The sequence below is a fragment of the Acipenser ruthenus genome, chromosome 13 (assembly GCF_902713425.1).
Source record: "Acipenser ruthenus chromosome 13, fAciRut3.2 maternal haplotype, whole genome shotgun sequence".
In the NCBI taxonomy this organism is placed as follows: Eukaryota; Metazoa; Chordata; class Actinopteri; order Acipenseriformes; family Acipenseridae; genus Acipenser; species Acipenser ruthenus.
In genome coordinates, this window is record NC_081201.1 from 25608421 (window position 1) to 25633972 (window position 25552).

Below are 25552 nucleotides of genomic sequence, written 5' to 3' on the forward strand. Positions count from 1 at the left end.
GGTAGGCTGCGAACTGTGCATAATGTGCAGTCACTTACAATAGGACATTGGACATTGGACAAGGAGGTTAAGTGACTTGCTCAGGGTCACACAGTGAGTCAGTCAGTGGCAGAGGTGGGATTTGAACCGGTGACCTTCTGGTTACAAGCCCTGGACTTTAACCACTGGACTGTGTATGTGTATATATAGTGTCCCATGAGTCAGAAATCACAGGCAATATCATATATTCTGTAGATTCGGGTGTTCTCTGTTAAATCTGGCTGCCACACACCACTGACTCTCTGGACCACACGTCGAAATGATCCTTTGAAATGATTTCACATCTGAAGGAAACGAGAGACCAGCAATGTCAACAATTATACTTATGACACCCTGTATTCATGTATAAGTGTTTCAGGAAAATAATAAAAACAATGGTAACATTTGGCAATATAGAGTTAACCAATGGACATTGTATTTAATTTCTTGAATTTATTTTAAATTTAAGTTATTTAGTTCTTCCCTGCTCTGTGTGTTTGTTCTAAACAAAAGTCTCATTTTTAAACCTTAAGTTTTAAGTTGAAGTCAAATTGTATCTTTGAAAATTGAAGAGTATGTTATATTTAGAATAATGATACATGATAATACCATAGCGATTTGTTTTGTGTGTGTGTGTGTGTGCGTACAGTATGGATTAGAGAAAGTGAACAGGGTTTGTCTTGTTTGCATTTAAATTCAATATTTATCCATAGTATTGTGTGGTGTAAAGAAATCTGTATCACATCTGATTCTGGGTTTGTTTTGGTGTTTTAAACTGATTTGACTAAATGAACGTGTATTATCAAAATCACTGTTTTACAACAGAACATTTAAAAATGAAAGCGGAGCTACCTTAAATACAGTACTGGAATTTGACTTTTATTACACAAAGACATAATGGCGTTTTGTTAAATAGCATTCACTTTATTTTGTAGCTACTATGAGAACAGTAATAAACCAATCCATTTGCAATGTATAGTTTGTGTAGTGTATGATTTCTGGACTTACTGTCGGTGTGGATTCATATGACCACTTTATAACTTATGTGTTTATTTCCAGTTTTATAACTGTACCTGTTCACCTGCCCCGTCCAAACAAATTACAAGTAAAACATCCCTGTTGATTGTTTTAAGTAGGACATGTCAAATTTGGGGTTTTTGGCATATATTTGTGTCGAGTGTGACAATACAAACAGAATAAAGAACACAAGTTAAGTGTACTAAGAAATTAAGCATTTAATTGGTCTCTCCATGCATTTTGCAGTTGGTTCTGAATAATGTGGGTGGACATCAAAAGCCCTGGCCAATGAAAAGCCTTCATGACAATGAGAGTGAGTAGAAAACAGAACTAACAGTTAACTTTTCTGGTACAGGCGGTCACAGTATATTTTATAGCACCATGCTGTCTTTTTTATTATGCCGTTATTCTTCTGGTTTCAAACCTTACAGACGTGAAAGTCATTTTTCCTGTCAGCTTTCTGCAATCATAAATGATTGATCTCAAGATTAATAATCCTCAATTCAAGCATATTGTGTTTCATATGATAAGAACCGCACACAGTGTTGGTTGGCATATAAGAAAACAAGCCCTCACTCACTCTGTAAAATAGCAGCTGCTCAGGTCACCATCAAAATCAGTTGTCAATGATGACAGTGCTGTGGCCTACTAAATATATATATATATATATATATATATATATATATATATATATATATATATATATATATATATATAGCCTTATGAATCAGCGATTGGAAATCCTTGCCTGTGATTTGGTTAAAACCTCATCATAGGAGGAAAAATAGATTCAACTATTGCCCTAACATCCTTACACCGGGCAATAGTCTCCATCTGTCATGTGACTGGTTCACATCACTCAGTCCCGCCCCTTTCAAAGGATAACTTTGCCAACTATGTGGTATGAACTTCAAAAACATGTTTTTTATTTATTTACTTAGCTATATTTAAACAAAATATATACGTAAATATTTATTTACTGTATCAGCTATAGTTAAACAAAATATATAAAGTCGTATTTACTATCCAGCCTTGCCTCGCTTATTTTCTTGACAGACTCATATTAAATATGTACTGCAGACTCAGCCATAGTGGAAAATAAAATGCTCCTCTGGAAGACTATTGTTACCTCCAGGGTGCGGCTTGGGCATTATAGCCCCTTGTCAGTAACAGTAGTCTTCCCTCGGGTCAATAATTTTCTACATAGACCTCCTCTCCAGTCCATATTTACTATATATATATATATATATATATATATATATATATATATATATATATATATATATATATATATATAATGTGTGTATGTGTGTGTGTGTGTATTTCAGAGGTTCCCTGTCAACAAAAAAAAAAACTCACCTGTAAGGGGCTTTTTAACCGTATAAGGCATTGTACCTTTCAAAATATGCCACTGATCATATGATCATATTTTGTGAAATAAATATTTGGGAGCAGTCATACATTAAAGGTTCAGCTTTTCTTTAAGCTAAAATAAAGAGTTGTAGTGCATGTTAGATGCTTCCGTATTTTTCTGTGAAGTAACACCTTTTCACTTGATGGTCCCCAATTTAATTCCAGATCATTTCAGCAGGAAAAGTAGTTTTTGTCTAGTTTTCTAGTTGTCAGGTGTCCTTGTCTCAAAAGCCACCATCCCAATCAGAAATAACAGGTAGTTTGGTCAGCAGTCAGGGTACAAGGGTTGCGTAGATATTTTGACAAAACTATTCCAAGTGAGAGAGCGTCTTACACAGCTGGCCTCTTATCATTAACACACACCTCTACTACAGTAAGTCGCTGGTTTCCTCTGTTATTAACCTACTGGGCCCTATTCACAAAGATTTAACTCATGAGATACTGAAAGAATGTTTTTTCAAGATTAAATAACGTTTGGTGGAAACTATTCTAGACTGCTGTTAAGGAAGCCAGCAGCAATCATCAACAGTCACATGAATATCAAAGTTTATTTAATCTCTTATTTAAACAGGCTTTAAAAAAAATAAAAAATGTTATAGAACCACTGTACCTTCGTCATAAAATAATCGGCTGCCATAGTAAGGTCAAACAGCAGAATAAGTCTATCATTGGTTCAGGTACTTCCGACTGAATCTACCACATTTTCATTTTTTCCTTTATTATTACTGTTCCCTTACATTTTAATGACATTTGCACCTCAGGAGATGCTCTCACTTTAAACCAAGTTTTTTTTGTTTTGTTGGCAATATACTGCATAGCGCTAAGTAGGGCTGGATACTTTGGCTGATCTAACCAATGTGGAGATGTGTGCACTTGTGATAGCTTAAGAACCACTCCGAATGCTTGCAAACATTATAAGAAGGTATGGGGGGTGCACAGACTGATAAAATATATTTAAGAAAAAATCTTTAGAAAGTCAACATGAATAAAAAAGGGAATGCGTTTTAAAACCGTTTTTTAAAGGAACTTTCATTTTAAATACCATCTTGTAGTTAAACAAAGCACACAATAAAAACATGCCGTTCACAGCTTTTGATGATCAAACTTGTTACACCAGATAATAAGCTTTGTGATCTCAGCCATCAGGGTCATGTGTCTTTCTGTCTATCCAAACTATATTGTCTCCAGCTACAGCCAAACCTTAGGGTTTTAATACCAGGGTAAATGCTCTCAAATCCTCCTAAGCTGGGACAGTTGATTTTGTGCTGCTCTTGGGTGGCACGGGTGGATTACTCTTAATGGTGCCTGTCCAGAATGAAACAGCCAGCGGTGGTCTGCGTTGTGGGGAAAAGAGCTGATAAGCAGGATAACAAAAAGGTCTGCGCAGGGACTGTTCCAGGCAGGCAGGCAGGCAGACAGCAGAGCCCTTGCAAAGCATCTGATTCTGCTGCTATTTTTGTAACCTACATATCATGCTTACATACACACTGACTGACTAGAGCCTACAAATATGGTAAGTTGAGCTAGGAATCCTGGGCCAGATTCTGCTAAGAGAGCAGAGTGGCCTGAGAGGGTATGTAGATAAACGCAGTACCTGTTCTTGTTGACATTTATACTGCACTAGATTATTGCATTGTTTCGGGAGTCTCCTTGGTGCAATTCTTTTAAAGGAAAGATTAGCACAGGGCCCATGTATTTACATTTCTTCTAAGCAGGTATTTTTGGATGTGACACAATGTCACTCTTCATTTCCTAATCCCTGGTGGTAACTAATTGAATCATCGGGTTTCATTCAGAGCTGCAGGGAAAAAACATGGCAGTGGAGGTGGAAGACGATTTTCCAGCACAAGTAAGCATTTTGTTTTTAAAATCTCCAGCCAAGGTCACATTCTTTCTGTTTATCTATATAGTGCTATAGGAATGCTTCTGTACCTGTAGTCCTGTCCGTAATCTTTTGCAGTGTAGCTTTTCTTCTGAACACCCATTTTGGATAATATTTAATGGGTTATTTCACAAACATGGCAAATTTACCTGACCTTGGCTCATGTCCAGGTCATGTACTGTACAACTTGAAATAGAGTCTATGAAGGTATTATCAGTCATTGCATTCAGTTATTTATTTCTACTCTAGGAATTGTCACTAACTGGCTATGAGTTATGAACAGTGACATGTAAAAGTAGTGCACACGTTGTGGAATTAGTGTAGGTTTCTGTGAAGTGGGGTTTGAATTAAAATAAAGGTGTATAGCTGGCTGCACTGTATGCATACTGGTTTGTAAGTTAAAAAAAGGCTGTTCCTGTTTTAAATTCTGTTCAAATCTAATTTATAAAGATAAAGGATTTTCTTAATTTTTTTTATCTATAGCACTGTTCATCTAACATCAATACTGTGTCTCGCATCTACAACACATTACCCTATTATGAAAAGAATTGCAGTCAGAAATATTACTATAATCAGGCAATTCCCGGACAGGGGATGTATACAAAATACCTAATTGTAGGTGCAATGCAGTGTATTGTGAAGTACAATGCAAGTGAAGTAAATATTTCACAGCAGGGAATTAAAATACCAGTGTAGCTGACCTGGACTAACAGATCAACTGAAAGTGAATGTCTTCCTCCCATCAAATCAGCTCTGTGTTTTAGGAGAAGGTTAACATTCCAGTAAAGAGCTGACTCTAGAATGCTTGTTGTGTGTAACCAAACCTAAATACAAGAAGAGGCTAAGACCTCGAATTGGTGCTTGCTTTCAATCTTTGCAATATCAAAGTCATATATAGTTAATAGTAAGGCTTATACACAATACAGTTTCCGTCTGATTGAATTCTGAACTTGCAGAATTATCGAAGTGCAAAATGGCTGTATTTTCTAGTCTCTTTTATGAAACCTATTCATTGGTTTAACAGGTTAAACCTATTCATTGGTTTAATGGCTGTAACAGGGCGATTTGTTAATTGTGTGGGTCATAGCTGAACAATACTGAGGCAGACACGCTACACAGGCGCGCAGATTTAATTCAACACAAGTGCTGACACTAGGATAACAGCAATGGTAGCCCTGGTGTCACATTTAATAAAGAAAACAAAACAAAGCTAAAAATAAAAGTTTGCCACACAAATGGTGGGCGCTAGACCTACTAAAAGGAATGTCCTGCTCCAGGAACCTACTACTCTTTTGCAAACCCTCTCTATACACTGTGTTTTGGTTTTGTGCAGGGGCAGATGCTCCCAGGGTTAGTGCTTTCGTCAAAAATTTTGACAAAAGGTATGTTTCAGTGGCTTCACTGATTTTAGTGTTTGAGTTATAGAGGCACAACCTGTAACTGCATCTTCCTGTTCTGTTTCTGTGCACAATACAAATTAATGTTACGGAGTCTAAGGGCAAAGCGATTTTTCCTCTGCAAAATTTATTAGTTTATTCTCATGTTCCAAACACTGCTTAACCTACGAAAACTTCCAAACTACCGCCCCTTAAAGACTGGGGAAAACCCTTATATTTACTTATTTTTTATTATGCTGTTCTGTCTTTGAGAATGGCTGCTTCATGGTTTTGTGATGTGGACTAAGTTAACACCAATGAACATATTTATTTTGTGACTAGAGCTGGATTCAAGCCTAGTCGTCCAGAGGTTAAAGATGTGAGAAGCTGTACCCCCTCTACCTGACAAGTTTCTATTTGTATTAACTTACTAAATCATCTAATTAATTAAAACACCTCAAACTCTTTGAACTGAGCTCTGCCACAGCATTGCAATGTTACTCATTTCTGCTCATTAAAATGAATATGCTTACAATCTATCAAAGAGCTAAAAAGCAATTTGCTGGGAACTAGTATTAAAGTTTGGAAAATATGTGCTTGAGAAGTCTGGTTTTGTTAAGTTCTTCCAATTAAATACAGAAACACTGACGGTGGGCAGCATACATGTATGAATCAGGGTCATTGTCCTTAATTAGTGTAGGTCTAGGATTATGACATTTAATTCCCCTGGTTCAATTTAAATATAACTTTGATGTTACAACCCCTGCAGACATGGCTTTTATACATTCTATTAACCATCTGTCTTAGCTTTTTCATTCCAATACCATATTTATTCTGCAATTTATACTTTATGTTTGACTGGTTTTCAGTTAATTTTGCAGTTACTTGAGAACAGCCCCTGGGTTTCTGAGATTGTTTTTGTCTTCAGTTCTTACAAGTGTGACATGGCCTTTACTGCTAGAACTAGTAATTCTGGGTAGTTGGAACACAGCCTGAACATAACGTACTAGGTACTGAACACATTAGGTTTTCATATGGTACACATTATTTTCCATGGCAAGTAGACATCACTTCAGACACAAAAATGTCATTCAGTACTGAATTTCTCATAATAGATAGTGGCTATATTTAAAGTTTTTGTCACAATTATTCCCGGAGAGAGGCACCACTGGGCACAAAGTGTAAGCTGAGTTAAGGTTCAGAACGATGATATATCACAAAGTAATACATTCATGGGAGAGGTGAAGTTGTAAAACCTAAAACACTAGGAACATAAAGAATTGTCCAGGGTACATTATATTATGTGCTTCTTCCCTGGGGTAAATGGTATGCCAGCAAATGACAAGCCTTAATAAGCCCAACAGCCTTGTATTTTTAAGTAGCCCAGTTGGATATTTCTGATTTATGCACAGTCAGTTAAACAGCATTTTAAACATACTGTTCCTTGCCACTTTGGTGTGCTGTTTGTGTTTCTGGTTCAGATCCATATCAAGAACACTATAATGTGTTTCCATTTGCCAGTTTGTGATGAATTTTGAAGACGAAATACCGTGATTGTTGCTGCGCACAGTACTCCATAAAAGCCCACAGAGAAAAGTCCCTGTGGATTCTTGCCTGCTATGCAACTGATAGCAGCTGTTGTTTCTAGTTTGTCTATGTTATTGTTATTATTATTTATTTCTTAGCAGACGCCCTTACCCAGGGCAACTTACAGTCGTAAACAAAAATACATTGCAAGAATCACAGTCTGTGCGTGTGTGTGTGTGCTTGTGTATGCATATGTGTTGTGTGTGTGGGGAGAATCCTTTTTTAAGGTCATGCATTTTTTAGGGATACAGGGGCATCCCCTGTCATTACAGTTGTGTACATGGTTAGTAATGACAAAACCACACATAGTGAACATATATTAAATGGCAATTACTTGATAATAGCTTACCTAAGGGGCACATGTGCTTCCCTCAAACACCCTTGAAGGCCAGATGACCCCGTTATGACACAGTTATAAGAAGTTGAATTCTTCCATTTGTAAAACATAGTTGCTGTAAAACATAATTTCTGTTTTATTTTATGGTATTGAGGCCAAATAGCTCATTATCTCAGTGCTGGGTTTTATTTGGGGTTTCTTTTCTTTGTTATTCTAGCCTGATTGGCCTACTTTTTCTAAAAAAAACAAAAACAGAAATGTGCTTTCTTTAGGGGCCAGTCGTTGACCTAAAGGCCTCAGATTGATCACCATTCTTTTATTTGTTGTTTGTGGTACATACAGTAGAGTATGTATATTTTTTATTTTTTAACGTATATTTCTTGTCACCAGGGTTCAAGTGTAAATATGTGTCTGCGGTAGAGACGGTATGATCTGATTTCACTAGCTCTCACATGGCTGCTACACCACTAATTTACTCTAATTGCACTGGTGATGACAATGGGATAAATGGTGACAGGTGCTTATACACTGCGGTTCTTTGCAATTTAACCACTTTATAAGGTTCATTCTTAGAAAGCTTGTCATGGCAATGAGATAATTTCTTCGTATACATTTGTAACAGATTAGAATCCAAATAACGGTTTCATGTAACCTCAAAAATCACTAAGTACTGTATCACTTTAAATATTTGTAATAAAGTTAATTACCGCTGATATATAACAGTTGTATCAGGTTGTTTCAACCACACTATTAGAAAACAGTTTTGGCAGAGGAACCATTCTGATGTGCTTTTCAGATTAGTGGTTTAACAGGGACTGTTGAATCTCATTTTAAACCCAATACCTCCAACACATTCTGGTTCTCTCCCCAGAGTATTAGATAATGGGGTGAAAGCATTGCACAGCTGGAATGTCAATTTCAGTTTAAATGAAATGGATTGTTTTTTGTTGTGACCACCATTACCAAAGGCTCTCCAATGGCAACATAATAGTGGTTACTAACAGTGGCTATGAAGTAGTCTAGGAACAATGGACCAATACGTGGGAAGCTAAAATCGTATAAGCCATTAGGATGGTATCACAGTAGTGACATTTTCCTATATATCAATATAGTACACAATGGCATTACCCAATGCACCTATTGGCCTTGTGTAAACACTTATTATAGTATTCATTGCATTTCCATTGCCGGTAATGTTTTTTTTTCTGCAAGGTTGTGCTAGGGGTTTGTTTCTTTAGGGTAATGCCAGTGGTTTTCTAATGGTATTTTTTCTTTTAAAACTTCTCTCTGTAAAAGCAATTAGGGAGGTGTATGGGCATTCTTCTGAAGGCTTAGTAGCATGTGTTTGTTAAGGAAACAGATTTTACTGCCAGAGTGCTTCTCAGTTTAAGCTTTATTGAAATTATAAACACTTGCCCGTTTCCTGGAAAAGCAGTCTGTCAACAGGAGCCTGTCAGTTTAAAGTAATGCTGTTGTGCTTGTGGCTAAATATAGGGTCTGCAGAAGTCTGGTAATGCACTGTTAATTATCCCTTTAGACTGCTTTGATAAAACATTGTTTGTTTCCTGTCTTCTTTTAATAGCTATACTGTATATCATCATATATTTCATATTCTTTTCTGATTTGAGCGATTTTAAAAATAAATAATGAGTGTTATTGAACACCCCTGAAAAACCCTTAACAGAACCGTGAGCAGACCACAGCATTATCAGCAATGAGAACACCATGGACTTGAAACACATCACACATTGGGCCTGATACAGTTACATACTGGTATCGATATCTTGCTATGTGCAATGGATTACCAGCAGTGTGTCATACCATTGTGACACCAGTGGTTTGTCAATATATTAACATTTTTCAAATTTGGTACTATGCTAATAGCACACACTATTGTAACTGCCTCAGTGCTACCATAAGCCATGAGTACAGGACCATTGTATTGCCTTTTGTAGTGTCACTGCATCACTGAATATAATTAAATGGTAAATTTGGTACTTCAGTTAATAACAACATGCAGTTCTTGTATGTAATGACTGCATAGCAACCTGGAAACTGATGTCAGAATCCAGATTGGATTGAACTGCTATGCAATGGGATCCTTATTTCCAACCCTGCATCTCCATGTCCATCCTTTGCTTATCTAAGTCTTCTCTGAGAAACTGACAAAAAATATTTAATTGAGTGGACCTAACTGGAAAGATAGCTAATTAAATAAAAAAAACATGTTCAAGTGAATATGTTTTCAAACCAAACACATGCCTGTCCTCTATGTGCCTGTTTGAATAGCCTTGGGCTTAACAAGGCCTTCACTGTTTACCCAGGATAAGTCAAGGACGTCTCAGCACGCTTGCATCCATGGGAGTGCAGAGTGAGGACTAGGGATGAAATTCAGAACCATAGGCCATTACAGCCTTATAAACTTAAATTAATTCATATCAACTAAACCAAACTGGGAGCCAGTGGAATTAAGCCAGAATTGAAGTACTATGTTCTCTTTGCAAGTTTCCTTGTCAATATCCCATGTTTAAATGTACCTTTTTTTCTTTGTTCACAGTCTGACAGCAATGCCAGTTACCTGAGAGCCGCACGGGCTGGAAACTTAGAAAAGGCCCTTGACTATCTGAAGACTGGGGTCGACATCAACATCTGTAACCAGGTCAGAGAGTTCAATAAAAGTACTATTTAAAAAATAAGAATACATAGAGGGTACTCCACAAGCACTGTATATTTATATAGCAAGTACCATGCATGGAAAAGAGAGTGAGGTCAGTAATGATCCAAACAGAGGTAGATCTAAATACCATAATTAATAAAGATCTCCTGAAAATCAAACATCCAACAGTGCATGTTAGTCTCGTCAGTTTATTTTGATCTGTAAAAATCTAAAACAACATCGTAAAAATCTAAAACAACATCCGGAAGGTTCTCATCAGATATGATTTATGTTATACAGTATGTTTTAAACCTAAATTAAACAGCTGAATTTGGATAACTACTTTTATTATGTCAAGCTACGAATCTGCTTAGCAGCTTGTGTACAGTAATTTGTAACAGTGTGATGTACTGATTGACTTTTTCATGACTGACAGCTGTGGCATGGGGTGTATGTTACTGACATACTTGTTTCTGGTCTGCAACTGAATTCCTACACACATACTTTCATAATATTATTATACAAATAATATGAATGTTATTACAGTATACAGTGTTAATACAATATTTCATTCATTCTGTATAATGTTACATTCCTAGGTCGTCATGTGACCATGAGGTTGTGTCTAAAACTGTGTCTCAGAGGCAACCCATATGAGACATGGCATCTGTGCCACAATGGTAATCCCCACTATATGTACAAAACATGGGGCTAAATTCTTAAAGCCCCTTAGTCTAAATAAAACATTATTTAGACACAAACACAACCAATAACAATATCAAACCATAAACAAACAAGAAAAGGTGCATTTTTGCAGAAATGCCATTTTATTGCTTTGTTCTAGACATATTCCTAACTGTTCTCTATGTCCAAAATGATTGCATTTCACAGTTTAAACTGACTATCCACTGCTGTGTTTTGCAGTTGTGTTCTCCACATGTTTGATATCTCCTTTTTCAATTTTCAGAATGGGTTGAATGCTCTTCACCTTGCTTCCAAAGAAGGCCACGTAGAGGTTGTTGTCGAGCTGATAAAGCAGGGAGCTAATGTGGATGCATCAACAAAGGTCAGCTATCTGCTCTTATAGCCCTACTTGGTGAGCCGCAATATGCTGAGAGAGATGCTCCACCCAATCTGAAACACAGACTTCTGGGGAAACCAATCGTCTTTAATGTCATAGAGAGGCACTAAAGTGTATTAGCCATGCTGTCATAGTGGTGTAACCCTGTTGAGTGGGGTGTGGCTGGACTCAGCACTGTGCAATCCATCAAGGCACTACGCTATGCCTTGTCAGGGAGGGCCTGAATACTGCTGCTGCTGCTGCAGTTTTTACTCGCTATTGGAAAATGAACAACACAGGACAGACCTTTTATGAAAAAATATGTGTTTGTTTAACCCTTTTCAGAACTAGAATCAAATAAGTTTTGATGCAGTGTGACTATATTAGCCTCTTGAAATACATAAAAAAAGCATTTTACATTTTTGTAAATGAGCTGAAAAAACTTGGTTGAAATTATTGATATATGTATATATATATATATATATATATATATATATATATATATATATATATATATATATATATATATATATATATATATGCGCACTTTATGTTATCTTCTAAGGGCTAACATATAGGCAGTTTAGTGTATCAATAAATGTATGAATTTACTAGTATGAAGATTACTTTTATAGTTGTTTATTTTAGAATTTCAAACCTTATTGAGGTATACACTGATGGGAGAAAATGAATACCCCTTTTCAGGGAATCTCTTTTAATACAATTGACGACAATCACAAGTGCTCTTATTTACAAGTTATGTGTTTTGGCTTGCAATATGAGAAACAAATAGGTATATAACAATGAATAAATAACCACACAGATTATAAATTTAAAAGAAAATGTAAAGGGGTAAAAAAAAGTACTTTCTTGGTGGGGCGCTTCTAAAAATAGAAGGTTGTTGCTAGTATATTAGCTTTACCACATTCTTGGCAACTGGTTGAATTTTTTTTAATGTCAACAAGGGGCTGCATACTGTATCAGCACTGCAGGCATGTGTGAGCACAGGTGTTTGATATGTTAGCTCACTTGTTTACATCTCTTTTCAGAAAGGAAACACTGCGCTACATATAGCCTCATTAGCTGGACAGAACGAGGTGGTGAAAGAGCTGGTCACGAACGGAGCGAATGTGAATGCCCAATCACAGGTAAGAATTGTTTCTCTCAACACAGCTCTGTTTTGAAATATACAACGCAGCTGTGTGTACACCAGATCATTCTTCTTGTCTTGTTTCTTGAATTTCTTGAAACACATACAACTTCAGTGCACTTACCGCTCCACATTAGAAAACACCCTGCTATGCACTGGCAGTAGTGACAGAGCCTGGGTGCTAACAATGCAATAATGTGAGCCACATATAGTGCGCTATAATGCATTTTTATAAAATAGCCTGTAACTGGTCAGGAGACAGTAGTTGAATACACAAGCTTCACATTGTACAGTACTGATCTCCCCCCACGGAGATAGCACTGATTGACAGGGGCTTGAGGGAAGATCACAGTCTTCCACCCTAATATGGCTGCCATTATGTGGCCGTGTGATTGTTTTTTGGGGGGGGGGGGGGGGGGGTTCTGGATAATAAGACACCTAATACTTTCAAATACTGGTCTATTCCACAATTTTATAGAACTATTACTGTAAAAACCAAAATATTACTGTATAAAGTCTATTTTCTAGGTATTTTTAGGGGGTCCTAAAAAGGGGGGAGCGACTTATACACCAGTGTGACTTATACACAGATTTTTACGGTAAAATAAATCAATTCATTGACAAAAGTTTTGAGTGGAAGTATTTTTCAATGTCTTCAATGTATATTCTACGATTCCCCTTGTTCTACTTATTGTGAATTTAGGTCAGTGTAACCTTCTTTTTCATGAGATGTATTTTGAGAACAGGCTTGCCCAGACTTCATGAAATTTAGTACACGAAGTTCCTCTACATACAGTAGTTTGAATGTAGGTCGCTGTACTAAAATATTGTACAGTATACAGTGCTCCCACCTTTGTAAAACCGTAAAATATAAATGCTCTCTGCTTTTACTGCGTAAAGACCCTTTACTAATTCACTGCTCTCAATACATTATGTTTATGTGGAGCCAGATTAGTGAAATGATGAAGGATGACTGTACACAAAACTAAAACAGTGGTTATTATTCAGTTTATATTCACTGGTGTCTATTCAATAGATATAAAAAGTATCAGATCTAAATACCACTACTGTTTATGTAATAGAAATAGGATTCTTATATAGGACTAACAGTAAATATCTCCTTTAGTGTATTTATTTCTATAAAATGTATAAAAAGCTAGGGAGGATGCTATTTTTGTGGTGTTATTTAAAGTCACAGTATTTACACTGAACAGACCATCCTTCTGGGCAGCGCAGTGGGTATTGCACTACACACGTTTAACATGTACAGTACATGTCACAAAACTAAATTTGAGAAAGAATTCAGGATTTTTTCTTCCGGCTATTATGTGCTGCGGCTTCTTTGATCTTGGGCCAGTGACTTGAAGTTGAATGACGCCAGCGAAATTCACTCGTGCATGCATCTGTGCACCTCACAAAGTCCTGTAGTGTGAGGCACCCCCTTTGTCTTTTGGATTAGGTTTCTGCTATTTCACTAACTGCATTGTTACATGATCAGAATAGATAATGAGAGACAAGAACCGTGGAAATGTGTGTGGGTTTTAAATAAGCCCTAGGAAGGATTGCTGGAGTATAGTTGAACCTATGTGTATTGTGTAGGCTGCTGTGTTGTTACAGGTTGTCACCATTCCCTGACTGATGCACGAAGGCAGTGGTTGTGTGATTTGCTCGTTTCAGGGTGAACCAAGACTGCAGCACTGAGCTGCCATGACAATACTGTAAAGACACACTTAAATGTTAGAAAGGGTCAGGGAATATTATTCTCAATCACCATCTTTTATTTGATTTTATTATCTGTTTTAATGACAGGAATAACAGAGAGCCCTTTAGTACAACGCTAATCTCTTTTGAGTTGCTTTGATTTCTTACAAATCATTATGATGAATTCTTCCTTTTCTTGTGGTCTTTTGGATTGTTCTATGTTTTAATTTGGGATGTGCAGATATATCAAATATTGATTAAAACATTACACTGCTTCCTTATTCATATACATATTCTCTTCCTGTGCAACAGCTCAATTTAACTGCAACCATACAATGTAACATACTGCTGTTACCTGCAGATTTAAATCAGTATATCCCAAATTAAGGGGAAAAAAAGCAAAAAATGTAAAGACTGTCGTGAAAAGAAGGGCAGACTTCTTTGTGAGCTCTGTATTCTTAAATAAGGGAAGTTTTTTTCTCTTCTAGCTTCTTAAATGATTAAACATCTGAACTGAAAAACATGACCTTATGTTTTACAGAATACTCTGCAACGTTCACAAGAAACACTTTACGTTACATTTTTATAAGACATCATAAATTAACTGGGGACTACATTTCTCAACATCGGGAGCATTCGCCAGGAGAAGGAGAATTTCTCTTACAAGGATTCCAGTGAATCCAGATCATGCTCCCTCTACAGTAGTGCTGGTTTTCTGATCCCACAATATGCCATTCATTTCAATCAGTGCACCAGCATTGTGCAACGTTTAGAAGAAAAAATCTAGGGTAAAAATTGAAAAAAGCAATTCCCTGGTTGATTTACCTGTGATGTGTGAATACAAATATAAAAAAAGCAATTGGGACTGTGTTGAAAAAGATATATTGCTGGCACTGGAACTACAAGGGATATAGCAACGTTGATGTGTTTCTTGTAAACACTGGAAGGGGTTCTGTTACATTTCAGCATTGACTGTTACTAAGCCTCACCAAGAATGTGAAATAGATTAGCAGTTATGTTGACTACTCCCTCCCTGTCTTTTGTATTTAATTTATCACTTTAAAATGATTGGATGTGAACCCAGATTTAAGTGGAGCATATTTCTTCACGTACAGTATTTCTCCTTATAGTACATTACTGGTGTTCAGTAGTTTATTTCGATAACAAGATAGAAATATCAAGCTATATAATCCTGCATGATAACCTGATTCAAATCCCAGCACCCCTCGTACCAGTTTAGTTCTTGTTACTTTCTTAGGCCTTTGAGTCAATAAATTAACACAGATTTAAATTGCTGACCTTTGTTGTAAAACCAATTAGGAAGTACATTTCAGTTGTCTTGTGAACTATGTAACATTATGTCAGTCAGACTCCATGTACTGTCTAAGGTTCATTTATAATTATGAGTACATGGCAACAGCCACCTTGCTCAGATAGTCTGAAAAGTCAGCTTAAAGTGTGTATAGGTACTTAAATGTAACAGAACCGATTGCGTAGCACAATACTGTCTGTTTGTAATCAGGCAAGTTAAACATATACACACATAATTAAAGATCTAATGTATTACTTGATAACTCAATGTGCTTGCCAGAAATGGATGAATTGTAATGTATGGTTGTTGTTTTTGCTTTACAGAATGGCTTCACACCGTTGTATATGGCAGCACAGGAAAACCACCTTGAAGTCGTCAAGTATCTCCTTGACAATGGCGCCACTCAAAGCATTGCAACAGAGGTGAGTTGCATCTACCCCAGGAGCAAATAATTTTTATACTTACCTCATTATAGAAAATCCACCGTCCACAGGCCTGTTTCAGAGACAGTTCCAAGAGCTAAAAGTGACACAAATATCCATGAGTGCAGAAAGTTTAATAAGTGGTGATTTAAAAACCCCTATCAGGACACAATGAACAGATACAAAATGAAATATGTAAAATATGAAGAAATTAAATGAATAGCACCATGATACAGTTTTGCAACACAAAACTGTTCTGGAGATCCATGCTAATTTAAGAACAGAGGACAGTAGGAACCCAAGTGATGTTAATATCTGTTGCTGGTGTAACTGGAAGCACATACCTGTAGCCCAGCCAGCTGGCATGGGTGCAGTGCTTGTTAAGCATGTACAGTATAATTGCACGGTAAAGTGCCATTCTATGGTAACATAGAATCATTGTTGGTGATCTTACAGGATTGTGTATTTGTTTAGAAAGCTGTACTGTTTTGTCCAATGATGCTATTTAGCCTCAACTAACAACAAACCCAAAAATATAAACCAGATATTTAGTTGCATTCACCAGCAGTAAAGCTGGTTTAGTTTTTGTGAACGTATATTTGTTTTTTTAATATAAAAAATGTTTTAAAAAATGTGTTGCTTTCAATGTGGAACTGTTTTTACCTTGAACCCATAGGAACATGAAGTTAATCACATCACTCATAGGACACACTCATAGGACACAGTTGCCAAGTTCCAAACTTGGCAACTGTGTCTCCCAGTAGCCTTTGCAAGCAACAAGCAACCACTGTGTCTTCTATGTTGTAATTGTAAGATGCAGAAACATAAGCTTAAACAAAGCTCTGAGGCTTACTTTTGGCTTAATCTCGAGGACCCCTGCCCAGCCCGCAAATTATTTGAAGTGAAGTGAGAAAAAAAGCACAAGTACCATCCTTTAAAATACATGACTGTAGCACTGCCACAGCTAGAATTCCTGAATTATGTATGGCTGTGGTTAATAATTCATATTCATCAGCAATGCTTTTAAGAAAAATGTGATCTTGTGACATTGGAAAGATCAAAAGATAATGTCGGCATGGAAATGCCACATGCAGAAACTTTCCTAATAAGCAGCCAAAGGGATTAAACATACGATATGATAGATTATGTACAGTAAGTAATGGTTCTGTTGTGTATTTAAATTAATTATTGTATTCCCCATACCATATAAATTGTATGCAATTGTGTGACATGAACAACTTTTAAAAAAGTGATAATCAGAGTTATTGTTTAGATTACGTCTTCCCAGTTAGAATAATGTTGGCGTTTATTGTCTCCCTTTCAGGATGGTTTTACACCTCTGGCAGTTGCTCTGCAGCAAGGCCATGACCAGGTGGTGTCTCTCTTGCTGGAGAATGACACCAAAGGGAAGGTCCGGCTCCCCGCTCTTCACATCGCAGCCCGCAAAGACGACACCAAGGCGGCCGCACTGCTTTTACAGAGCGATCACAACGCAGACGTGGAGTCCAAGGTCGGTTTGAGTTTCTGTGTCATGCAGTTTCCTGTGGAATTCTAGAATAGGAAATATTGCACTTCAAGTATTTGTTAGACATGATGTTCCTTATAAATAAATAGATATTTCAAATGGACTAGCAAAACATTTTCAGTCGCTTTAAGTGGTCAAGGTAATGTTTTTATAAAGTCTGTTTTTATGAAGAAAATACGGTTTAATATAACAATTGCTGTTGCTGTTAAAGAAGAAACAGTCCAAACCAGTTTTCTGGATATCTCACTGTATTTCATTCATAAATACAGACTAAAAAAAAAACTTAAAAATTGTGAATAGGGCCCAGTGTCATCTTGTGTTTTAGTTTTGTTAGTCCAATAAACAATATTTTTATACATTACATGAGTTTAGAATAAGAAGTTATTCCATCATGGTTAAGCCGATGTGAAATTTGGATAAAATGTATCTTTGAATAAAGTGTACCTTTGAGTAAAGTACCAGTATAAGTGTACAGGCATTATTATTGTGCTAATGACATGTAAGTACTTCTGGATGTATCAGTTTCTGTCTGGTTTGCCGTCTAAAATTGACCAAATTTGTACTTTTGGTAAATTTTATTGGGCCAGATTGAAGTGTAATATGTAATATACAGTATATTAGACATGAAGTACTATGTAAGTATACATAGCATTTACATATTAATACATTCATTATGCCTATGTGTTTAAATTGATGAAAAATAACTTTTAAGTAATTGAAACCCATACATTAAAACGGTACTGTATCATGCTGGTCATTCCAGCTCCAAGTAGACCCACTTATGGGTAGGTGGTTGCTCGACCCAATCAGTAATTTCAGATAAAGTTCATTGATAATTACTCCACTGTAAAACTTATACATTTTAAATTTACAGTAAGGTCTGTTACTGAAATTTAAAAAATATATGTATATGGCATTTCATACGTCACAGTGTCAGTGATGTGTGCGTACAGCAGCAAATCAAACACACAACACATGCCCAACATTTAGTGAAAATTCACATTTTCAGGACATTGTTTTCTCCATGTTGGGGTTCCACAACAAATTTCACAGGCTTTCCACTACAAACACGTATATCGAAGTTAGCCATGTTTGTCTCAACCTCGGCTCACAGGCTCACAAGTGTGACCTGAGGTAACAGTCAGGGCTACACTCCTGAAATCGGAAATATATCTCATCATTTTCTGAGGAGATCAAACCACCGTCCTTGGTCTACTTGAGCTAGACTGCCCTGTTTAGAAATCTGCATGTCTCAAGGCAGTTACACCAGGGATCCTTTCCATTTAGTATATGTACCGTTCCTTCTGTGCTTGTTATCATGACTTTTTTGTCACGTAGTCATCATGTAGCTTTGTGTACCCATTGTCACCCGACTGTACACTAACAGTTCATTTTGTCTTTTCTTGACTGCTGGTATCGTAGATGGTGGTGAATAGAACGACGGAGGTATACATATATATATATATACTGTATCCACTGACTGCACCACATCCCATTCCTTAGTGCTGCTGCTGCATCATCTCTTTCCTTCTCTCTGTATTGTTTTTTTTCAGTAGATTTTTGCTTTAGATATAAAAAGTAGCATGTCATGGTAACTGGGACAAACAGCAGGGATGTATGCAGCTGAAGTGTTTTTTATTAAAGTGAAACTGCCTTACAAATGTATTATTCTCAAAATAAAACATATTTAATTTCTGCCAAAATTTCGATTTCGTTTTGCAATCTATACTGTGAGAATCTTGACGATCCTCCCCTGTGGTGTTTACCTTAACACTCATCTTATATTAATATTTATAAATAAAAAAATGAGAAGGCTCTTCTGTGTGGAGTTTTCAGGGGTAGTCAGGTACCTGTTAGAGGGGTAATTATCAAGGCTTCAAGAATATTTTCTCCTTTCATTAGCTTAATAACATTCCCCAGACTTTATTTGTACTTTTTTTCTAGTGAAGTCCACTTGCCAGCACATAAAAGATGAACTACCTGTGCAGTGGGTTTTAAGACTTACTCGTTAATTTTTTGTGAACATAAAATGAGACTCCTAATATCTGTTGCACAGGAAGTGAATCTATAGTGTTGTGACAGGATACACGTACTTCACCATGCTAATGAGAGGTATGTAAATATGTTTTTAAAGTGTTGATTATTACCTGTACAACTTTTAACTGGTGCCAGGCTGAGATGTAAAAGGAAGTTTCACTTTTAGCAAAAAAAGAAAAGAAACTGAAATAACCAAAGCAGTGAAATAGCTGTTTTGGGGGTGGGGGGGCAGGGTTCATATTGTGAACCACTCAGTGGTGCAGCTGCAGATAACCCTGTCTCAACTGTGCATCTCAGATTTAATCCACAGGCTTCTGCATGACACTTACCCTTGCAGGTGCCAGCGAATGAACAGGTCCCAATGACTCCAGAGTTTGCAAACTTCCTAACATGGTTTTTCCTACAGTCAGCATGGCTACAAGGCTCGCTACAACATTTACAAATGCACTTCCTACTAGAGTCTGGTAGTTGGGGAACTAATTTTACTGCATGTTCAAAATCAGTCTCATGGATTGAAAAAAAGAAAGTTGTGAAGAGCAAATATAAGATTATAAAATATTATAAACCTAATGGAACTCCTAGCTGAATTCTACTTATACTGGTGAATGCAGCCAAAGAATGTCCTCTGCCATTGACATCCAGGACAAAGGTTGTAATATACCTTTACAGTGGATATATATTTTAAATAATAGTTTAAAAAGAATTTTTAAAAAAAATTATATTGTCTGAAAATCTGCAAAACGTTTAGAGCAGTATTTCTTTCCCCATTTTTGTTAATTGGCCTTTTAATGTACACTAAACAAGGATTAAAAAAATAATTATCCAAACACAATTCTTACAAATACATTTTGCTGTTTTGTTGTTTTTCTTTATTTGACTTGTGTAGCCAGTGTATCCTGCCACAATGCTATACAGTAAATTAACTCCCTGTACTCGGGTAATAGGACCTGCCACTTACACTTGTGTTAGTTGTTATACTCTAGGTGGGGTCTTATTACCTTTAACTAAGAAATGGAGCGAATGGAGAGAGCAATTCTACCAAATGTGTAGCGTTTAGTCAGGATAAAAAGACTCAGTCAAAGTATAACAAAAACTTGTGAGAATAAAGCTTTGGTTAATGCCACAGTAAATGTGGACAAATGTAACCTCACAAGAAAGTCCCGCATTTCTGATGTTATTTTTCTTTTTTATAAACAAACAGTTTCTTTATTTTATAAAATGTTCCTATGGTTTATAATAATGATAATCTCCCCCAGAGCCGGTGTTTACTACATTTAATGCACTTCCTGTCAGAGCTTTAACAGCATGAGGTGAAAATATCTAACAAGACTGACATTAACCTCTGGTAACCACCTGCTTTGTTGTGGATTATTGGACAAGTGATACTAAAATCTTTATAATTAAACAGCTCACACCCGAACTGTCTTGTTTTGTACTGACACTTAATTTTAATTCACCTTGCATAAAGACAGCCCTCAGTGTAATACATATTGAGGCTGAGCTTTCCTATGACTTAAACGATAGTGCTGTAGTTTATAAGAAACAAAAAAAGCTTATTCGTGGTTTAATTGTTAAGCCTTGACACGTTAATTTACGTTGCTAGGTTAATTTTCCACACATACAACGACATATATTTAAATGAAATGTAATTTGTGTGTCATTTGTGATTTCACCAGACACTATAAATAACTTTAAATTATACCTCAGGAGGTTTTATCTAATCCTCAAGCTCAAGTAAGCCACACTTTCTTTAAGGGATACAAAATATATCTAACCAGTGAAATTGAGTGTCAAACTGGCTTATTCTTCAGAATATAACTGGTTTGTGGCGAATAGTTAATATGTTAAATTGTAAACAGAAAGTCAGCATAACCTAAGCAACCAGTTTGACTTTCACAAAAAGGCTAGACTCAGTTAATGAAGAGGCAGCTGTGATTGTCAGCCACAATTCATAACCACTGTATTTCATTTTTCTCCCAGAGTGGCTTTACCCCGCTTCATATAGCTGCTCACTATGGAAATATCAATGTTGCCACACTGTTGCTCAACCGAGGTGCTGCTGTAGATTTCACAGCGAGGGTAAGATATGTACCAAATCCTCTATGATGTTTTAAGGATGGGGGAATGTATTGACTATCTTCAAGTACAGTATCCATCTAGTGTTGCTAACCAAAAAAAAACTACAGACACATGCAATGCTACCATTGTGTAAATGTGCTACCCCATTTATGACTGCCTGGCACAAATGACAGGTGCTTCTGTAATTATATAACAAGTGTGGTGTATTTAAAATGTAGTTTACATACAGGTTGTACTGAACCTCCAAGAAGAAGAAAACAACATACTGTACAAGATCCACTCATGCATTCAAAATGGAACAACATAACAAATGCCTACAGCAAGAATGAAATAATCCTAGGCTTCAAAACAAAACAACATAAGGAGTGGTTTAGCACAAACATATGGACCTACATAAATCAGAGAAAGCTTCTAAAAAAAACCCAGATAAAGCAAACAGAATGTTAAAAAGATCAACTATGTATTCAGTGTGTTGAAGCCAATACGCTGGTGAAGAAATCTGTGAGAAATGACAAAAGAAAATCTTGCAAATGAAGCAGAAACAGCTGCTGCAAAGTATGAGATGCACACTGTTTATAGAATCAGATTTGTGGAAGTAAGAACCACCCCAACAGCCCAACCCGTGACAAGAACAGGGAACTCGAGGGCAGGAGATGGATAGAACATTTTCAGGAAATGTTAAGACGACCTGACCCAGATAGAACAGCTGACATGCAACTGGCAGAAAGAGACATTACGGCTGATATCTCACTACCAACAAAGCAAGAAATCAGCTACTGCAAGTTTGAAAAACAGTAAAGCACCTGGAAAAGAGGTCCTGGGGCCTCTTTTCATAGAAGTATGGGAAAAAGAAGAGCTCTCGGAAGATTGGATCCAAGGAAAGATTATCAAAATACCCAAGAAAGGCAATCTCACCAATTGCAACAATTGGTGACAATACTCTGCTATCCAAGTAAAATGTTTAGTACGATTATTATGGCCTGGATATATTCAGCTATTTATAAACAGTTAAGACAAGAACAAGCTGGCTTCTGAAGAGGCAGAAGAACAAGAGAACACATCTTCACACTGCCAAACATCCTAGAGCAGTGCAATGAATGACAAACATTCATTTTGTGGATTTTGAAATAGCCTTTGACAGTGTGCACAGGGGCAGCCTCTAGAAAATCATCAGACATTATGGAATCCTGGCAAAAGTAGTAGCACTTATTAAGCTGTTCTGTAAGGATTTCTCCTGCACAGTAGGCACCTCAACTCTGATTTCCCAGAGAAGTCTGGTGTCGGACAGGGCTGTGTCATGTCGACGCTCCTATTCAAATTCACTTACCTTGGAAGCATCATCAGCCAACAAAATGGAACTGAAGGTGACATCAAGGCCAGAGATGTCTTTGCAAAATTGAGACCGGTCATTGAATCACTGAAGTACAGCAGGGAAGCGAAAGTGAAGATTTATCAAAGCAATGTACCCTCTTTTCTTCTATTTGGATCAGAGTGCTGACACACAACTCGGTATGATCTGAATAAACTTTCTAGTTTCCCTAACACCTGCCTAAGAATAATATTCTGGCCAAACTGCATTTCCAATTCCAGACTCCACCAAACCACAAAGCAAGAAGACATCACCATCCTCTCGATGCACATGGAAGACTACATCCCAGCTTCAACAGCTCTGAAATGAACCCTAGAAGAACATAGTAGAAGAGGAAAATCAAAACAATGTGGTGAAGAACAATCAAGAAAGAGCTGAAATTCACAGGTTTAACCCGGGGTACTGCAGCAAGAAGAGCCCAGGACAAAAGCGTCTTATGTGTCACTACTAGGTTTGATTGAGTGAGTGAGAACTGACAGGGATCTGTAACAATGCGTAGCTAACTGATTCCATGGCCATTGATCCAATCTTGGCCAATTAATTATGTTCCTATCCTGCCAGCCAGACAGTCGGTTATCTGCATTATAGAACAAATGTACACAGAGGTCAGCCTCTCCCAGTACATAAGAACCCTAATCACGTAACAGTTTTATTTTTGCATTTTAGATTTGTATTGGGGTGCTTCATTTTTGCCAAAGAAAACTACAGGCAGCCGCCGCTAAAAGCTTTCCAAATGGAAAAGCTTTTAATTACTATATGCAATTATCTGAACTGGATGTAGAGGGCAGAAGAATATGGAGAATTAACACTAGAGGGCGGCGTTGCATAAGACCACCTTTGCTCTGTCCAAAATTGAGTACTTACTTGAACATACTGCCATTAAAGGGTATAGCAGAAATAGTGAGATTCAGCAAGCTCTTTATTTCAGAGTACGACTCACACCATGTTTTATAAAGCTGTTGAGGTAACAAGCAACCCAGATGATTGTCAATGTTTGTGCAATGGTTCTGAGAGGCAAAGGTAATACAAATCCAATTCAGTGAGATGTGTCATTTATAGAAAAGTACCTCAGTTGTAACATTTTAATTTATTGGCATACCAGTAGAATGTAAAAACCAATACAAGTCAGTATTCCATCTAAGTATCATGGTAGCATTTTAATGCAGTTGAACTACAAAGTTCTGAACACCACATTTACGAATATTAAAACCAGATGCTGTGAATTTTATTTTATTTTCTAATTTATTGTTCACTTTGTTAAAGATGTACACCTTTTATTAAAACAGTACACATACATTAAATCATTAGTTCCAGTTACAGACACATCCTTCATTCCCTGTGTTCATTCAATACATTTGGGGTTCTACTGTATCAGTGTGCTACATTAGGGTTGTTTACCTCTGAGGTTCAAAAACGTTTTTAGTTAAGCGTTTAAGCTCTCTAGAAATCGTATTGTCATCCAATAGGTAACATTGATAATATCACTATTATAGTATGACAACCGATTAATATTGTGAGTCTATTGCAGTAATATCAGATCTTGGTTTATCTAACTTGTGCTCCACTTATGATAATGGCATTGCGGTGTTGGTTGTAGTAATCTTCATGGATGTGTAATCATAAGATTAAAAAGGGATAATATTAAAAACCAATATCCAGGGAAGGCATATTGAAATCTCGGGATACGTTCCTCAAAATCAGGACGATCCAGGGAAAACAGGGACAGGTGGAAACTCCAGCTACCATAACCAATAAGCAATGTGTGTTCCTTATACCACTTGATAACTTATTATCTAAAAATCATATATAGTAAAAGAGAATGAAAACCACATCATAAACACTGACTAGCATACCATAACAATTGTATTAATGTTATTTATTTTCATTGCTAACACTGGGTTATGCAAAAGCTGGACTGAAGTGCCTCTAGTTACCAAAATAATGTGGTGCTTTTTAAAACACAAAGTTCTGTGTAAAGGAATGTAATTTTCATTGTACAGAAATGTGCTGCTTCTTGATAAGTCAGTAGAGGCAAGATATTTCTAGGCTTAATTAAAATAGTTATATTCCTGTCAGAAAAAAAATATATATTATTATTATTATTTATTTCTTAGCAGACGCCCTTATCCAGGGCGACTTACAATTTTTACAAGATATCACATTATTTTACATACAATTACCCATTTATACAGTTGGGTTTTTACTGGAGCAATCTAGGTAAAGTACCTTGCTCAAGGGTACAGCAGCAGTGTCCCCTACCAGGGATTGAACCCACGACCCTCCAGTCAAGAGTCCAAAGCCCTAACCACTACTCCACACTGCTGCCCCATATATATTATCACTTAAAAATATAGCCCATTTACTTTTTACTTTTGTTTTAGAAAAGGTAATAGTATGATGCAAAGATGCATGCTGGGAAATAAACACTGTTCTAATATGACATTGTTGCTATTTGAACTCACAGAATGACATCACACCTCTGCATGTTGCTTCAAAGAGAGGCAATGGCAACATGCTCAAGCTGTTGTTGGAGCGAGGATCCAAAATTGATGCCAAAACAAAGGTAAAACTGCAAACAGTTTAAAGTTTGCTGTTTTGTGTGGATAGTTAG

The 25552-nt window shown here is 36.7% G+C and overlaps 1 protein-coding gene across 33 annotated transcripts in view; it reads left to right on the forward strand.

Moving 5' to 3' along the window:
• LOC117418032 (ankyrin-3-like) overlaps positions 1-25552 on the forward strand; it is a 217274-nt gene that overhangs the window by 115406 nt on the left and 76316 nt on the right. For 23 of the 33 annotated variants that reach the window (XM_059035820.1, XM_059035818.1, XM_059035830.1 and 20 more), the window contains exons 2-9: positions 10188-10289; positions 11254-11352; positions 12396-12494; positions 15833-15931; positions 17256-17441; positions 18879-18902; positions 21474-21572; positions 25406-25504. In XM_059035820.1, coding sequence (XP_058891803.1) covers positions 10188-10289; positions 11254-11352; positions 12396-12494; positions 15833-15931; positions 17256-17441; positions 18879-18902; positions 21474-21572; positions 25406-25504 — 807 coding nt within the window. Of the gene's footprint in view, positions 1-4029; positions 4298-10187; positions 10290-11253; positions 11353-12395; positions 12495-15832; positions 15932-17255; positions 17442-18878; positions 18903-21473; positions 21573-25405; positions 25505-25552 lie in introns of those variants that run through there. The other 10 variants (XM_059035849.1, XM_059035815.1, XM_059035819.1 and 7 more) reach the window with 3 other exon arrangements.